The sequence below is a fragment of the Schistocerca serialis genome, chromosome 4 (assembly GCF_023864345.2).
Source record: "Schistocerca serialis cubense isolate TAMUIC-IGC-003099 chromosome 4, iqSchSeri2.2, whole genome shotgun sequence".
NCBI lineage: Eukaryota > Metazoa > Arthropoda > Insecta > Orthoptera > Acrididae > Schistocerca > Schistocerca serialis.
Genome location: NC_064641.1, coordinates 19,424,319 through 19,439,991, shown reverse-complemented (window position 1 = coordinate 19,439,991; position 15,673 = coordinate 19,424,319). Strand labels below are relative to the sequence as shown.

Here is a 15,673-nt window from a genome sequence, read left to right as displayed (position 1 = left end):
GTCTATAAATCCGTCTAAGAGTGCGAAGGATAGAAATCTCTTCTCAACAGCACGTTGCAAGGCTTGCCCGCACGCTCAATAATGTTCATATCTGAGGAGTTTCGTGGCCAGCGGAAATGTTTAAACTCAGAAGGGTGTTCCTGGAGCCACTCTGTAGCAGTTCTGGGCGTGTGGGGTGCGGCATTGTCCTGCTGGAATTGCCCAAGTCTGTCGGAATGGACAATCGACATGAATGGATGCGTGTGATCAGACAGGATGCCTGCGTACGTGTCACCCGTCAGAGTCGTATCTAGACGTATCAGGCATCCCATATCACCCCAACTGCACACGCCCACAACATTACAGAGCCTCCACCAGCTTGAACAGTCCTCTGCTGACATGCACGGTACAGGGATTCATGAGGTTGCCTGCGTACCCGCACACGTCCATCCGCTCGATACAATTTCAAACGAGATTCGTCAGACCAGGCAACATGTTTCCAGTCGTCAACTGTCCAATGTCGGTGTTGTCGGGCCCAGGCGAGGCGTAAAGCTTTGTGTCGTGCAGTCATCGAGGGTACAGGAGTGGGCCTTCGGCTCCGAAACGCCATGTCGATGATGTTTCACTGAACGGTTCGCACGCTGACGCTTGTTGATGGTGGAGCACTGAAATCTGCAACAATTTGCGGAAAGGTTGCACTTCTGTCCCGTTGACCGATGCTCTACAGTCGTCGTTGGTCCAGTTCTTGCAGCGATGTCGGAGATTTGATGTTTTACCGGATTCCTTCATACTATCTCGGAGATAAGTCACAGCTGCAAAATACTAACGCGAATTCTTTACAGACGAATGGAAAAACTGGTAGAAGCGGACCTCGGGGAAGATCAGTTTGGATTCCATAGAAATGTTGGAACACGTGAGGCAATACTAACCTTACGACTTATCTTAGAAGAAAGATTAAGAAAAGCCAAACCTACGTTTCTAGCATTTGTAGACTTAGAGAAAGCTTTTGACAATGTTAACTGGAATATTCTTTTTCAAATTCTGAAGGTGGCAGGGGTAAAATACAGGAAGCGAAAGGCTATTTACAATTTGTACAGAGACTTGATGGCAGTTATAAGAGTCGAGGGACATGAAGGGGAGGCAGTGGTTGCGAAAGGAGTGAGACAGGGTTGTAGCCTCTCCCCGATGTTATTCAATCTGTATATTGAGCAAGCAGTAAAGGAAACAAAAGAAAAATTTGGAGTAGGTATTAAAATTCATGGAGAAGAAACAAAAACTTTGTGGTTCGCCGATGACATTGTAATTCTGTCAGAGACAGCAAAGGACTTGGAAGAACAGTTGAACGGAATGGACAGTGTCTTGAAAGGAGGATATAAGATGAACATCAACAAAAGCAAAACGAGGATTATGGAATGTAGTCGAATTAAATCGGGTGATGCTGAGGGAATTAGATTACGAAATGAGACACTTAAAGTAGTAAAGGAGTTTTGCTACTTAGGGAGTACAAAAACTGATGATGGTCGAAGTAGAGAGGATATAAAATGTAGACTGGCAATGGCAAGGAAAGCGTTTCTGAAGAAGAGAAATTTGTTAACATCGAGTATAGATTTAAGTCATTTCTGAAAGTATTTGTATGGAGTGTAGCCATGTATGGAAGTGAAACATGGACGATAACTAGTTTGGACAAGAAGAGAATAGAAGCTTTCGAAATGTGGTGCTACAGAAGAATGCTGAAGATAAGGTGGGTAGATGACGTAACTAATGAGGAGGTATTGAATAGGATTGGGGAGAAGAGAAGTTTGTGGCACAACTTGACTAGAAGAAGGGATCGGTTGGTAGGACATGTTTTGAGGCATCAAGGGATCACCAATTTAGTATTGGAGGGCAGCGTGGAGGGTAAAAATCGTAGAGGGAGACCAAGACATGAATACACTAAAGAGATTTAGAAGGATATAGGTTGCAGTCGGTACTGGGAGATGAAGAAGCTTGCACAGGACAGAGTAGCATGGAGAGCTGCATCAAACCAGTCTCAGGACTGAAGACCACAACAACAACAACAATCTCGGAGATTCTGTGTCCGATCGCTCGTGTGCCGACTGTAACACCAAATTCAAACTTACTTAAATCTTGATAACCCACCACTGTAGCAGCACTAACCGATCTAACAACTGCGCCAGACACTTACTGCCTTACGTAGGCGTTGGCACTTGCACCGCCGTATTCTGCCTGTTTACATATCTCTGTATTTGAACACGCACGCCTATATCAGTTTCTTTGGCGCTTCAGTGTATGATCCACCCTTTTCACCACGTTTGGGACCCTCTTGCTTCCATCTGTCCTCACGTCTAAAGTAACTTGTGGCTGGAGGAGGTTTTTCCGAATTGCACAGTGGTAAAACGTTGGAGTCGTATTCAGTAGGACGACCATTCAAATTTCAGTTCTGCCGTTCCAGCAGTTTCCCAGAATGGGTTAAGGCAATATATCGGATTGTTTATCTGAAAACGTTACGGTCGATTTCTTTGCCATGCTCCCCCAATCCGAGGTCGTGCTCCGTCTCTAATCACTTCGTCGTCGACGGGACGTCAGACAGCAAACTTCATTCTCGAGAATCTTGTGGGTACAAGTAGTGATTATAACAGCTATAGGTCAAAGTGCAATTATCAAGGAATGGGACGGAAAGTAAGTGCACTTTCGCCTAAAAAGATTGACATTTACTGTCAGGTTTACTTTGCCTCGTAATGACAAGAGCGCATACTCACTCGGGCACGCCGTCCGGGGGCAGCACCACGGAGATGATGTTGTCGATGAGCTTGTACTTGAGGATGCGGTCGTTCACAGTCGTCGACGTCAGCGACGGCGACGCGTTTACCTGTGGCACGCGAGGAGGAAAAAACAATGAATCTCTCTAACAAAAGTCTAATGAATGGCGCTACAAACGCCTTGTAGAAGCAGCTCAGTAGAGCGGTTGCTATTTCATGACTTTCAGATCAAGTTGTTTCGTAACAGGGGGTGTCAGATGCATCAGAAATTCTAGCGATCGGAAAAGCGGGTGGACACCTGCATCTAAAACTCATTTGCGTCTGCCTTTTATCATTCCATAACATACGTATAACAAATTACATTGTTCAAAATTTAAAAATTCTGTTACGTTTCTATGGCACTTCGGAACTTTAACAGCTGTTGCTCCTAGGGATTTAAATGAACAATCACCTTTTCACGCTTCAGTTTTACTATATGCGAACAAAGTAACTGGGGCTTAAGAAATTCGGTGGGTGCAATCGACAGGAACTGGAAACGAGCTGGCATGGATAATTTTCTGCCACTGGAAGCAGTTGGGAGAGAGTGTACAGAAATCGTAGATAAGATGGTCAAAAGGGCTTTTGGATGCTGCAGTTTGCGTAGTGTAGTGGCTTAGTGACTCCAAGGTGGTCTCAGAAGATGACAGGTAGTCGGGATGTCACGCTTTTGGTATCATGTAAATTTTTCCGCCACAGCGAAAATCCTATTCTCGGGAGGACGCAAAAGGAATGGTCAGGCCGTGGAGCAAAGATGGTACCGTCAAGGTTTTGCAGAGAATGAGAACATGTGCACTTGTCCTACAAGACTGTTAGTAACAGTTTCGAAGCAGCCAATTTGTTGAATTTGCAGTGGATTTACAACGGAGACGGGGTAACAGGTGAAGGGGGAAAATTATCGGGAGAGGGACTCGGAGAGAAGAGGGAAAGTGACAGTAGCAGAGTGTGTGAGCGGGTAGGGAGAGAACAGGGGCGCTGGAGGAGTGAAAACTGAGGTGTGACAAAGCTAAAATAATACACTACTACTTCTGTATTAGAAGAGTGTCATTGGGTAGGAAACAATGAAACATTCTGACGCAGGGCAGGATGCAGCAATACGGAAATGACTAGCAGAGCTTTCGATCGCAGACTGGAGAGGGGTGTGTTAAACTCTACATCTACATCTACATCCATATTCCGCAAGCCACCTGACGGTGTGTGGCAGAGGGTACCATGAGTACCTCTATCGGTTCTCCCTTCTATTCCAGTCTCGTATTGTTCGTGGAAAGAAGTATTGTCGGTATGCCTCTGTGTGGGCTCTAATCTCTCTGATTTTATCCTCATGGTCTCTTCGCGAGATATACGTAGGAGGGAGCAATATACTACTTGAATCCTCGGTGAAGGTGTGTTCTCGAAACTTCAACAAAAGCCCGTACCGAGCTACTGAGCGTCTCTCCTGCAGAGTCTTCCACTGGAGTTTATCTATCATCTCCGTAACGCTTTCGCGATTACTAAATGATCCTGTAATGAAGCGCGCTGCTCTCCGTTGGATCTTCTCTGTCTCTTCTATCAACCCTTTCTGGTACGGATCCCACACCGGTGAGCAGTATCCAACCAGTGGGCGAACAAGCGTACTGCAACCTACTTCCTTTGCTTTCGGATTGCATTTCCTTAGGATTCTTCCAATGAATCTCAGTCTGGCATCTGCTTTACCGACTATCAACTTTATACGATCATTCCATTTTAAATCACTCCTAATGCGTACTCAGAGATAATTTATGGAATTAACTGCTTCCAGTTGCTGACCTGCTATTTTGTGGCTAAATGATAAGGGATCTATCTTTCTATGTATTCGCAGCACATTACACTTGTCTATATTGAGAGTCAATTGCCATTCCCTGCACCATGCGTCAATTCGCTGCAGATCCTCCTGCATTTCAGTACAATTTTCCATTGTTACAACCTCTCGATATACCACACCATCATCTGCAAAAAGCCTCAGTGAACTTCCGATGTCATCCACCAGGTCATTTATCTATATTGTGAATAGCAACGGTCCTACGACACTCCCCTGCGGCACACCTGGAATCACTCTTACTTCGGAAGACTTCTCTCCATTGAGAATGACATGCTGCGTTCTGTTATCTAGGAACTCTTCAATCCAATCTCACAATTGGTCTGATAGACCATATGCTCTTACTTTGTTCATTAAACGACCGTGGGGAACTGTATCGAACGCCTTGCGGAAGTCAAGAAACAGGGCATCTACCTGTGAACCCGTGTCTATGGCCCTCTGAGTCTCGTGGACGAAGAGCGCGAGCTGGGTTTCACACGACCGTCTTTTTCGAAACCCATGCTGATTCCTACAGAGTAGATTTCTAGTCTCCAGAAAAGTCATTATATTCGAACATAATACGTGTTCCAAAATTCTACAACTGATAGACGTTAGAGATATAGGTCTATAAACTCAATCGTGTTTCCAGTGCCTGTGTGGTGTTCGTAACTTAGCGAAAACTGGCTAACTGGTCAACGAATCGAGTTATTATAAAGTTTTTTAGTAGTTCTGTTTCTATTCCGGTGTTTCACTCGCTGTATTTGTCTATTCCTCTGTTTCTCTTACGCGCTTTATATTTTTATATTGTACAAGCTTGTCTCGCTGATTATCTCACAGTGTGACGATCCCCAAATTCTCACAATTAGTCAGAGAGTCTAAGAAAGTTTAGCAGGCTGATAACCCTTCCCCCTCTATGTTTTGAAGGTAAGGCGACGCAGGCAACGCCGAGACACAATCTATGGTGTATGTGAAGAGCCGAACAGCCGTAGGATGACTTTGATAGTTTATTGAGATTTGTAATCTCTCAAGAGAAGGTAGTGTGGTTTGAAAGGATACAAGATGGAAACGAAGAGGCATTTTACAGCTTAAACGCCTAACTTTTTAAATGTAATGGTCATACAACGTTAGTAGTGGACACGGTGTCGCTGTTTTGGTTTACACGGCCTTTGTATACGATCCTCGTCTGTTTGTGGGTTCAAGGCCATTAATCTTGGACGCTATAAAGTTTAAAAATACGAGCTTTCCCTACGGCAGTGGAGCATACCTTGACGTATATGAACTGATTCTTAGGATTTTCCAGATACGTTACAGGGATCTACTTTGTACTCGTATCTTGCCAAGAGTGCCCACCAGTTGAGAATTTTTCAACATTTCTGTTACACCAATGAAGCCGAGAGGTACGTGACAAGTCCAGTTGCCTTCGTTTCTATACCCTCGATGTGCCCAGTGAATTCAGCCAGTTACTGGCCCATCATTTGAACAGCGTGCCAGTGTAAGTGACTCGTAGCCAGTGTCTTCCGTGAAGAAACAAAAATTTTCCACTATCCGACCAGCGAATCTAAGCGAGCCCTTGTTTGAGAGTAACGTGACCTTTTAGTATTCGTGCAAAAAACTGTCGATTAAACAAGAAAATACGAGTATTACTGCTTCACATATTTATTGGAGTAGTCAGGGTCCTTCGGAGGCCCAGAATAATTTTTGAGTTAGAATATTCAGAATAGCGTACGCTCCAAATTTATTTTATTCATCCTAATTTCCAGTATTTTAGATAATCGCATACGAATGTGGCTGGACACGATGACAATGTCCTCTTCACAGTAATGCAGTAAACACTTCATGCTGATGTAGGAATTAGTAAAGATTTTAAATTACAATTCGTCTTTAAATAATTTTATGGAATCTGTGTGCCTATAAATGAAGTCGAAATCGCGATTGTGAAGATGAATAACACACCAGCCGAAAATGTGGTAGTACGGTATACCGTAGGTATGTGACCCCAACTAGACAGGAAATAACGCTTGTGTGTATTGAGGCCCAAAAATTTTCATTCAGTATGGAAAAAGTAAACTGAGTTTATGCAACTCAGGCCATGGGTTCCACAAAGTGTATAAACTATCATTATGAAACTGGTGTAGTGCCGGTTGAGAAATGAAATAGCAAATGTACACAAAACAACTAAGGTAGTAGAAATCTAATTTCTGGTATAGCAAAAGCGTCACCAGTAAGTGACCCTTAATGTTTGTCCTAAAACTAGAAATTTCTGCCATCATGAAAACACCTAACGATGCCTTTGAGATTACAGCTATAACTGTCAGGGCCACACTCGATATATACTGCACTTCTCACGATCATCGAAGAGCCTACTCCACGACCAGCTGAGTATAAAACTTTACCGACCGAACCCTCACTTCAGAACCTCAATCATTAGACACAAGCTGATAATATCTGCGTACATTATTATTATTCGGAAATTCACTTGTAGCTTCTAGGGTGCGCAGCCTCATCTTCTTCGTATTTGAGCCTCAGCTCTTTGTTCCTCTACAGCAGATTAGGTGCCATTGCCGTGGAGGATTTCTGGTCACAGCAAATAGACTGACGCACCTCTGACCAACAACCAACTTCAGTCACAGCGGTACTCCACATTGTGCTTACAATCGTCCGAGATGTCAAACGAAGGCCAGCAGTGAAGGTCGAGAAGAAGAAACAGTTAGTTACACAAGGCATCCACTATTTACCAATGAATTCAGCCTCCTAAGCAGAGATTAAGAAAGGCATTCCTGCGAGCAGTAGTACATGGAAGTCATTAACCTGAAGATGTCAAAGAGAAAGTTGCGGTTTGGCATGACAAGCCTTGCGAAGAGGTCCTGAGCAGGTTGACAACTGGCGTGCCGCGGGGCAAGCAGAACGCGAAGTGGTGGGCGTACGTCGCAAGAGGGGCATTTTTTGAATCTGGGCAACTGCACGATGAGTAACACCAACTTGTCTGCAGAATACAGCACAGTGCCGGTATTATTGACGATCTTCTAAAAAAGTTATTGTGTCACTAGCACTGTTAGCCAATAGTTTGACTTTTTTTTAATTTTATCCATATTTTGCAGCTTCAAACGTGATTGTACTCAATACGCTCGAGGTATGAATTCAATCATAGTTTTTCGTGTTTTATTCAGTACACGATGCATTTCGGACCCTGCGGGTCCATCCTCAGGTGTAATTCGTCTTAATACATGATTTATTTGTTCTTTTGAATGAGATGAAACGCGTATTCCTGTCACGAAAAGGTTTGATGTTAGGTTGCGAATTTCGTAAGTCAGACGCGGAAAATATGTGCGAAATAGTGGAAAAGGTGAGCAGTCTAAACTTACCAATGAGTCAAGAAAGGCGTTTTCAATGTTAAAAACGTTTTTCTTAACTTACCAAATAATCTTACTTAACTTACCAAACAATCCAAGAAAAGCGTTTTTAACGTTAAAAATGCCTTTCTTGACTCATTTGGTATGTTTACACTGTTTGTGTTTGTTTTTAAATAAAGTGTGTTGATTGGTTGTGTTCACTGTTTATAGTGTTGGCATATGCCGCTGTGTATTTTTTGGCCGTCTTCTGCTTGTGTTTCGGTGTCCGTATGCAGTTTCATATTCGTTTTTCTTTTCTTTTTTTTCTTTTTAATAAGGGGCGACCAAAAAGTTTCCGTTCGAAGGCCGTACAGTCCAGAATCGGTATGCCAGTCACTCACAAACGCCGTGGGCATTGAGGCAATTTGTCACCGACGCACTAGGATGAAGATACCGCTTGGTAAAACACCGTATCCTGCTCCGTGAAGAAGTCCCAACTGCCTGCTGAACGTCGATCCTTCAAGGCCTGCGGTCGAAGGCGTGATAATCGGATGGTGAAAGATCAGAACTATACGATGGGTGATCGTATGTATCCCACTTGACTTGGCATTACTTTTGCGTTACGACGTTTGCGACACGGGGACATGAAGCTGCAGCATCCATTGTCGCAGTTTTGCCAGACTCTTCGTCTTAACTGCATGCCGTTATTTCTCCAGCTTTGAGCAGTATCGTTCCCCAATGATGGACAGACCAGCGTCCTCGAAATCAGTAAACATTGTGCTCTGGTAATCAATAAACAGGATAAGCAACACCTTTCCATCAGATGTCTGGCTCTTGAACTTCTTGGCTCTTGAACTTCTTGGCTCTTGATCTTCTTGGGACGAGGGGACGATGGATAATACCACTGCACGGTTGACGCTTCCGACTCTGCTTTCCAGTGCTGGTACGATCTTTCGTTGCCTGCAACATTGCGCTCAAGGAATGTGTTGCCTTCAACACTGAAACACTGCAGGTGCTTCAGGCTAACAGCAATATGGTTTGCTTTCTGTTCGGAATTCAACGCCTGGGGTATCCACTGGCTGCAGTCTAACTCCTGCTGGATAACACGCTGCACGCTACCGGAGCTGATGTGGAAATCCTTCGCTAGCGCACAAACCACTACGTACCGGTCCACCTAATCGCATCAACAACGGCCCCTTGCTGTCCGTAATGGATGGGGCTCGCCTCCCAGATCCACCAGCGCAGAATTTAGCGCACCGTCCCACAGCATTGGTTTTCGACAGACATGGTGCCCCATAAACATTCTTGAATCTCTGATGGATATCTACCGGTCTTTGTCCTTCGGCAGCCAAGGAAAGAACAACAGCACGTTGGTTCTGTTTGGATGCATTTGGTAATAACGTCACCATAGTTCACGTTTTCCCGTCAGATCACGGAAGTTAAGCGCTGTCGGGCTGCGCTAGGACTTGGATGGGTGACCATCCGGTCTGCCGAGCACTGTTGGTAAACGGATTGCACTCAGCCCTTGTGACCCAAACTGAAGAGCTACTTGATTGACAAGTAGCGGCTCCTGTCTTCTAAACTGACCAAACGGCCGGGAGAGACCGTCGGTGTGCTGACCACATGCCCCTCCATGTCCGCATCCAGTGACACGTGTGGGCTAAGGATGACACGGCGACCGGTCGGTACCGTTGGGCCTTCCAAGGCCTGTTCGGACGGAGTTTAGTTTAGTTTAGTATAGTTCACATTTCCTCATTTACCACAAGCACGTCGGAAAGACACGAATACCACACTAATCACTTGCCGACATGTTGGTCATTATACACCGGCAACTGAGTCCCGCTAGTTGCACTTATGCTTCAGCAATGCCCTAAAATGATAACTTCTTGATAGCCTCATATACGTATACTGAACGACAAAAAACATAAAAATGATGATCTTCCAAGAGCTATTAGAGGTAAAGTAAAGTCTATGGCAGTCACTCCGTGAACGGGCTTCCTAGCTGACTGCAGACACAGTGGCACTAGGAGGGGGGACGTGGCGAGCCCAACGCCCCCGCTGCTTACTACCCCTGGGACCTCAATTTGGCAGAAGGTTGAGTGGACCTGGGGCCGTCCTGGAGAGACGAGAACGGAGAAAAATCCTCGCTCCTAACTGGGATGGACCCAGAACCTCCAGGGCATAAGTCTAGCGCCCTAACCGCTAGACCACCACGGCCACAAAAGCTATTCAGAAAAAGATATTCAGATTGCTAAATTTCCGAAACAATGGTTAGTGTGACCTCTCTTCTTCATGTTGTTTGTACACTTCATACAGAGCGTGATTAAAAGGAAGTGTTCCACATTTTTGCTGGAGATGATAAGTGTCGAAACGGGAAGAAGTGCAATAAACGAATGGAAATGAACAAATATCTGAGTATGTGTTATTCTGTCCAGAGTACAAATCAAACGGTTCAAATGGCTCTAGCACTATGGGACTTCATCTGAGGTCATCAGTCCCCTAGAACGTAGAACTACTTAAACCTAAGTAACGAAAGAACGTCACACACATCTATGCCGGAGGCAGGGTTCGAACCTGCGACCGTAGCAGCCGCGTTGTTCTGGACAGAACCGCTCGGCCATACTGGCCGGCTGTCGACAGTAAGCACCTGTCGGCTGACACTGCTAGGTGTCCTTCATTCCTCCTCGTCACATAAACACAATCACTGCCTTCGTCTTTGGTCACCCCAAGGAGGCACGCGCCCCTGTTACGTGAGCCTGTTGTCGATAGGTGTGGAACACACCATTCCTTTTACATGTCCCCACAGTCAGAGTTGCAGGAAACTGAGGTCGGGTGAAGAGAGAAGACGTGCTACTGGACCTCCTGCAGCAGTCCAACTCTAACTAAATGTCTGCGTCACATACTGTCTTACGAGGCATAAAAAATGGTATGATGCCCTATCGTTCATAAATCACATCGATTGTCTATCCTCGGTGGTAATGGTGACTGATGGCACCCCATACCATCACGCCATATTACGATGATGAATGCCGTCTGGTTATGTTCATTCTGCTTGGAGCCTCCATATATGGACACATCTATCGTGATGCTGCACCTTGCACCGGGGCTGTCCTTAAAATGCGACGTGGTGCCACCTCAGTGTCCAGTGTCCTTAGTGAACTCACTACTGAGGGAGCGCCTCTCTCTGCTGCAGCGCCGAGTGGATCCGCAACTCTGGTGGCCGTGGCGACAGTCTCTGGTTGCTTGCCTCGCTGCAAACAAACCCACTTCCTGATTCACGGTACATCATTTAGTTGCCCGGTCCTGCACGGCCAAGCAAACAATATGTCTGTTCTTTCAGGAGCCCTTCCCGTGGGCCCACTGAGATCCTGCGTGGAGCTGAGTGTGGCAGTCCCGACCCCATGGATTCCATACTCGTGGGATCCACAGTCGTGGGATCACAAGTAGGGGTACTGTGGAACGATGAATCGTAATCTCGATGGACCACAACTCTGCAGCTGTCCAACTCGTCTCGTGCCTGAAGACATCTCTCCGTCTTACAGACCGAGCGAGGTGGCGCGGTGTTCAGCACGCTGGACTCTCATTCAGGAGGGCGACGGTTCAAACCAGCGTGCGGCAATCCATAGCATATGTTATTCGACACTTTCTTTGAGTTGTCAAGGCTGTACGCCTGGTTGGTTAGGAAAGAGTGGAAGTTTGTGATGTGTGAAGATGGGTGTAATCCCGAAACGCGTAACATGTTCTAATAGAAGAGTCACCTGAACATCTCATGAGTTTATTGCGATTGTACAGCATTGGTTGCCAATTATTAACATCCTGATTTAGGTTTTCCGTCATTTCCCTAAACCGCTTCAGACAAATGCCGGGACGGTTCCTTTGAAAGTGAACGGCCGATTTCCTTCCCCTTTCTTCCCTAATACGATGGGACTGATGACCTCACTGTCTGGCCCCCCGCCCATATCAACCACCGAACCAACCACCAACCTTCTTCCAAGAGGTATAACGCGCACTTCCCACAAACGTACAGGATTCAACTGCGATTATCTTTCATTAGTACAGAGTACGTCATGCAAATGGTATTACTGACCCCTACTTTTTGGGGTTGCGGTTAAACGCTAACCATTTCCATATCTAATCATGCAGCAGACTTCACGCTTTCACGTATGCTGCATGCCGACTTCGAGGTGTTGCAGTTTTAATAGCGAGTAGTGTACTTTGTATAGGTGAAAGAACTGGCTGTTATCAGTTTACCACTCGGAGCACCGTCGATGTGACATTCCAGACATCACCGTGAGAGTCACATATTGCCGGTCCCACGGGAAACACTTCTTGTCACTAACCACAGGTAATAGGGCTGACCCAGCTCACAACACACAGGGCCGTATTTACCGTCGAATAGCCGGCCGGGTGGCCGAGCGGTTCTAAGCGCTACAGTCTGGAACCGCGCGACCGCTACGGTAGCAGGTTAGAATCCTGCCTCAGGTATGGATGTGTGTGATGTCCTTAGGTTAGTTAGGTTTAAGTAGTTCTAAGTTCTAGGGGACTGATGACCTTAGAAGTTAAGTCCCATAGGTCTCAGAGCCATTTCAACCATTTTACCGTCGAGTATTTCGACTACAGTGGCACTCAGCCGGTTTTCTGACTGTGCTACGGACTCTTTTTTTGCCTGGGCGTCTCCTCGGTTGCTTTTCATTAATCTGACTTTCTTGCAACGTTGTTATACTGGATTTTGATTGAGCATATGACGACACTGCTGTTATAGTCTTTGTAAGTTTTCTACCTGCATGTGCTCAATTCGAGCTACCACTGGCGAGTGTAAATGTCAGTACTATGCCGACGAACCTCCAGCTCTACCTAAGCGTCAGACCTGAAGATATAAACACTGCAATCGCTCAGATGAACGATGGTCTGTGTTCAGTAGTGACATGGGCGAAAAACCTGGGGCTTAAACTAAATTCAAAAAAGACACAAGTAATCTTAATAGCGCATCAGAAATTAATAAGTTCAGATTTCCGCGAACGGCTGCCTCCTATTCTGCTCGACGGTATTCGAATAACATATCAGAAAACAGTTAAGAACTTGGGTGTAACTTTGGATGAGCATCTCAACTGGGCGGAGAATACAGTCGCAGTGTGCCGGAAGACGTCTGCTTGTCTCTATGCTCTCTAAAAGTTTCGGGACGTATTTCCACAGGACTTGAAACGCCAGCTCGTGCAATCACTCGTTCTACCGAACCTCCACTATTGTGATGTAGTAGTGAAAACAAAAGACGGCTAGAGCTAACTATGAATGCCTGTGTGCGTTACACCCGCAACATTCGCCGATAGGATCATGTTAGTGCTTCACACTCCCAGCTAGGGTGGCTGCGGGCGGACAAATTCCGTGACTACCACACTCTGTGTCTGCTTCACCGACTCCTCGTCGCGCAAGCACCCCAGTACCTCGCTTCAGAGATTTAACATCTTTCATGCCATCATAACTGAAACACGAGGTCACTGTTATTTGGTATCCTAACTCTGCCCACTCGCGAAACAAAAACTTTTGCAAACTCCTTCTCAGTTGCCGCTGTCTGTCTCTGGAACAAACTGTCCCTTACCTTGCGCAAAATTCAGTCCCGTGCTGTTTTTAAGAAGAAGTTGAAGCATTTCCTACTATCATCCTCATAGCGTTTTCCACAAAATTAATGTACAAGGCCAATCCTCTCCTCTGTCAAATAGCAAAGCTAGTGTCTCCTATCTTGCTCCTTTCTCTCCTTCCTCTTCATCTATCTCTATTAGCCACGCAATCTTCTTTTCCTTTATATTTCCTTAATTATGTTACATCATAAAAATGCAGTAAATGAAGCAGGCAAAAAGGAATACAAACATCTCAAAAATGATATCGACAGGCAGTGCAAAATGGCTAAGCAAGGATGGCTAGAGGACAAATATAAGGATTTAGAGGCTTATCTCACTAAGGGTAAGATAGATACTGCCTACAGGAAAATTAAAGAGACCTTTGGAGAAAGGAGAACCACTTGCATGAATATCAAGAGCTTTGATGGAAACCCAGTTCTAAGCAAAGAAGGGAGACCAGAAAGGTGGAAGGAGTATACAGAGGGTCTATACAAGGGCGATGAACTTGAGGACAATATTATATAAATGGAAGAGAGTGTAGATGAAGATGAAATGGAAGATGCGATGCTGCGTGAAGAGTTTGACAGAGCACAGAAAGACCTGAGTAGAAACAAGGCCCCGGGAGTAGATAACATTCCATTAGAACTACTGACGGCCTTGGGAGAGCCAGTCCTGACAAAACTCTACCATCTGGTGAGCAAGATGTATGAGACAAGCGAAATACCCTCAGACTTCAAGAAGAATACAATAATTCCAATCCCAAAGAAAGCAGGTGTTGACAGATGTGAAAATTACCAAACTATCAGTTTAATAAGTCACAGCTGCAAAATACTAACGCGAATTCTTTACAGACGAATGGAAGAACTGGTAGAAGCCGACCTCTGGGAAGATCAGTTTGGATTCCGTAGAAATGTTGGAACACGTGAGGTAATACTGACCTTACGACTTATCTTAGAAGCTAGATTAAGAAAAGACAAACCTACGTTTCTAGCATTTGTAGACTTAGAGAAAGCTTTTGACAATGTTGATGGGAATACACTCTTTCAAATTCTGAAGGTGGCGGGGGTAAAATACAGGGAGCGAAAGGCTATTTACAATTTGTACAGAAACCAGATGGCAGTTATAAAGAGTCGAGGGGTGTGAGAGGGAAGCAGTGGTTGGGAAGGGAGTGAGACAGAGTTGTAGCCTATCCCCGATGTTATTCAATCTGTATATTGAGGTAGCAATAAAGGAAACAAAAGAAATATTCGGAGTAGGTACTAAAATCCATGGAGAAGAAACAAAACGTTGAGGTTCGCCGATGAGATTGTAATTCTTTCAGCGTCAGCAAAGGACTTGGAAGAGCAGTTGAACGGAATGGACAGTGTCTTGAAAGGAGGATATAAGATGAACATCAACAGAAGCCAACCAAGGATCATGGAATGAGGTCGAATTAAGTCGGGTGATGCTCAGGGAATTACATTAGGAAATGAGACCCTTAAAGTAGTAAAGGAGTTTTGCTATTTGGGGAGAAAATAACTGATGGAGGGTCGAAGTAGAGAGGATATAAAATGTAGACTGGGAATGGCAAGGAATTCGTTTCTGAAGAAGAGAAATTTGTTAACATGCAGCATAGATTTAAATGTCAGGAAGTCGTTTCTGAAAGTATTTGTATGGAGTGTAGCCATGTATGGAAGTGAAATATGGACGATAAATATTTTGGACAAGAAGAGAATAGAAGCTTTCGAAATGTGGTGCTACAGAATAATGTTGAATATTAGATGGGTAGATCACGTAACTAATGAGGAGGTATTGAATAGAATTGGGGAGAAGAGGAGCTTGTGGCACAACTTGACTAGAAGAAGGAACCGGTTGGTAGGACATGTTCTGAGACATCGAGGAATCACCAATTTAGTATTGGAGGGCAGCGTGGAGGGTAATAATCGTAGAGGGAGACCAAGGTTTGAATAAACTAAGCAGGTTCAGAAGGATGTATTCTGCAGTAGGTACTGGTAGATGAAGAAGCTTGCACAGGATAGAGTAGCATGGAGAGCTGCATCAAACCAGTCTCTGGACTGAAGACCACAACAAGAACAACATATTACATCATGTCTCTATTCTTCTCCTCCCTTCACTATGAGTCTCCCTCATACTCCCTGCTGG

General features: G+C 45.0%; 1 protein-coding gene across 1 annotated transcript in view; it reads right to left on the bottom strand.

Annotated features, from left to right (window-relative positions):
- Window positions 1–15,673, bottom strand: part of LOC126473676 (polyglutamylase complex subunit TTLL1-like) — a 235,701-nt gene that overhangs the window by 31,097 nt on the left and 188,931 nt on the right. The window contains exon 8 of the mRNA XM_050100912.1: window positions 2,739–2,848. Within this exon, the coding sequence (XP_049956869.1) occupies window positions 2,739–2,848 (110 nt within the window). The remainder of the gene's footprint in view (window positions 1–2,738; window positions 2,849–15,673) is intronic.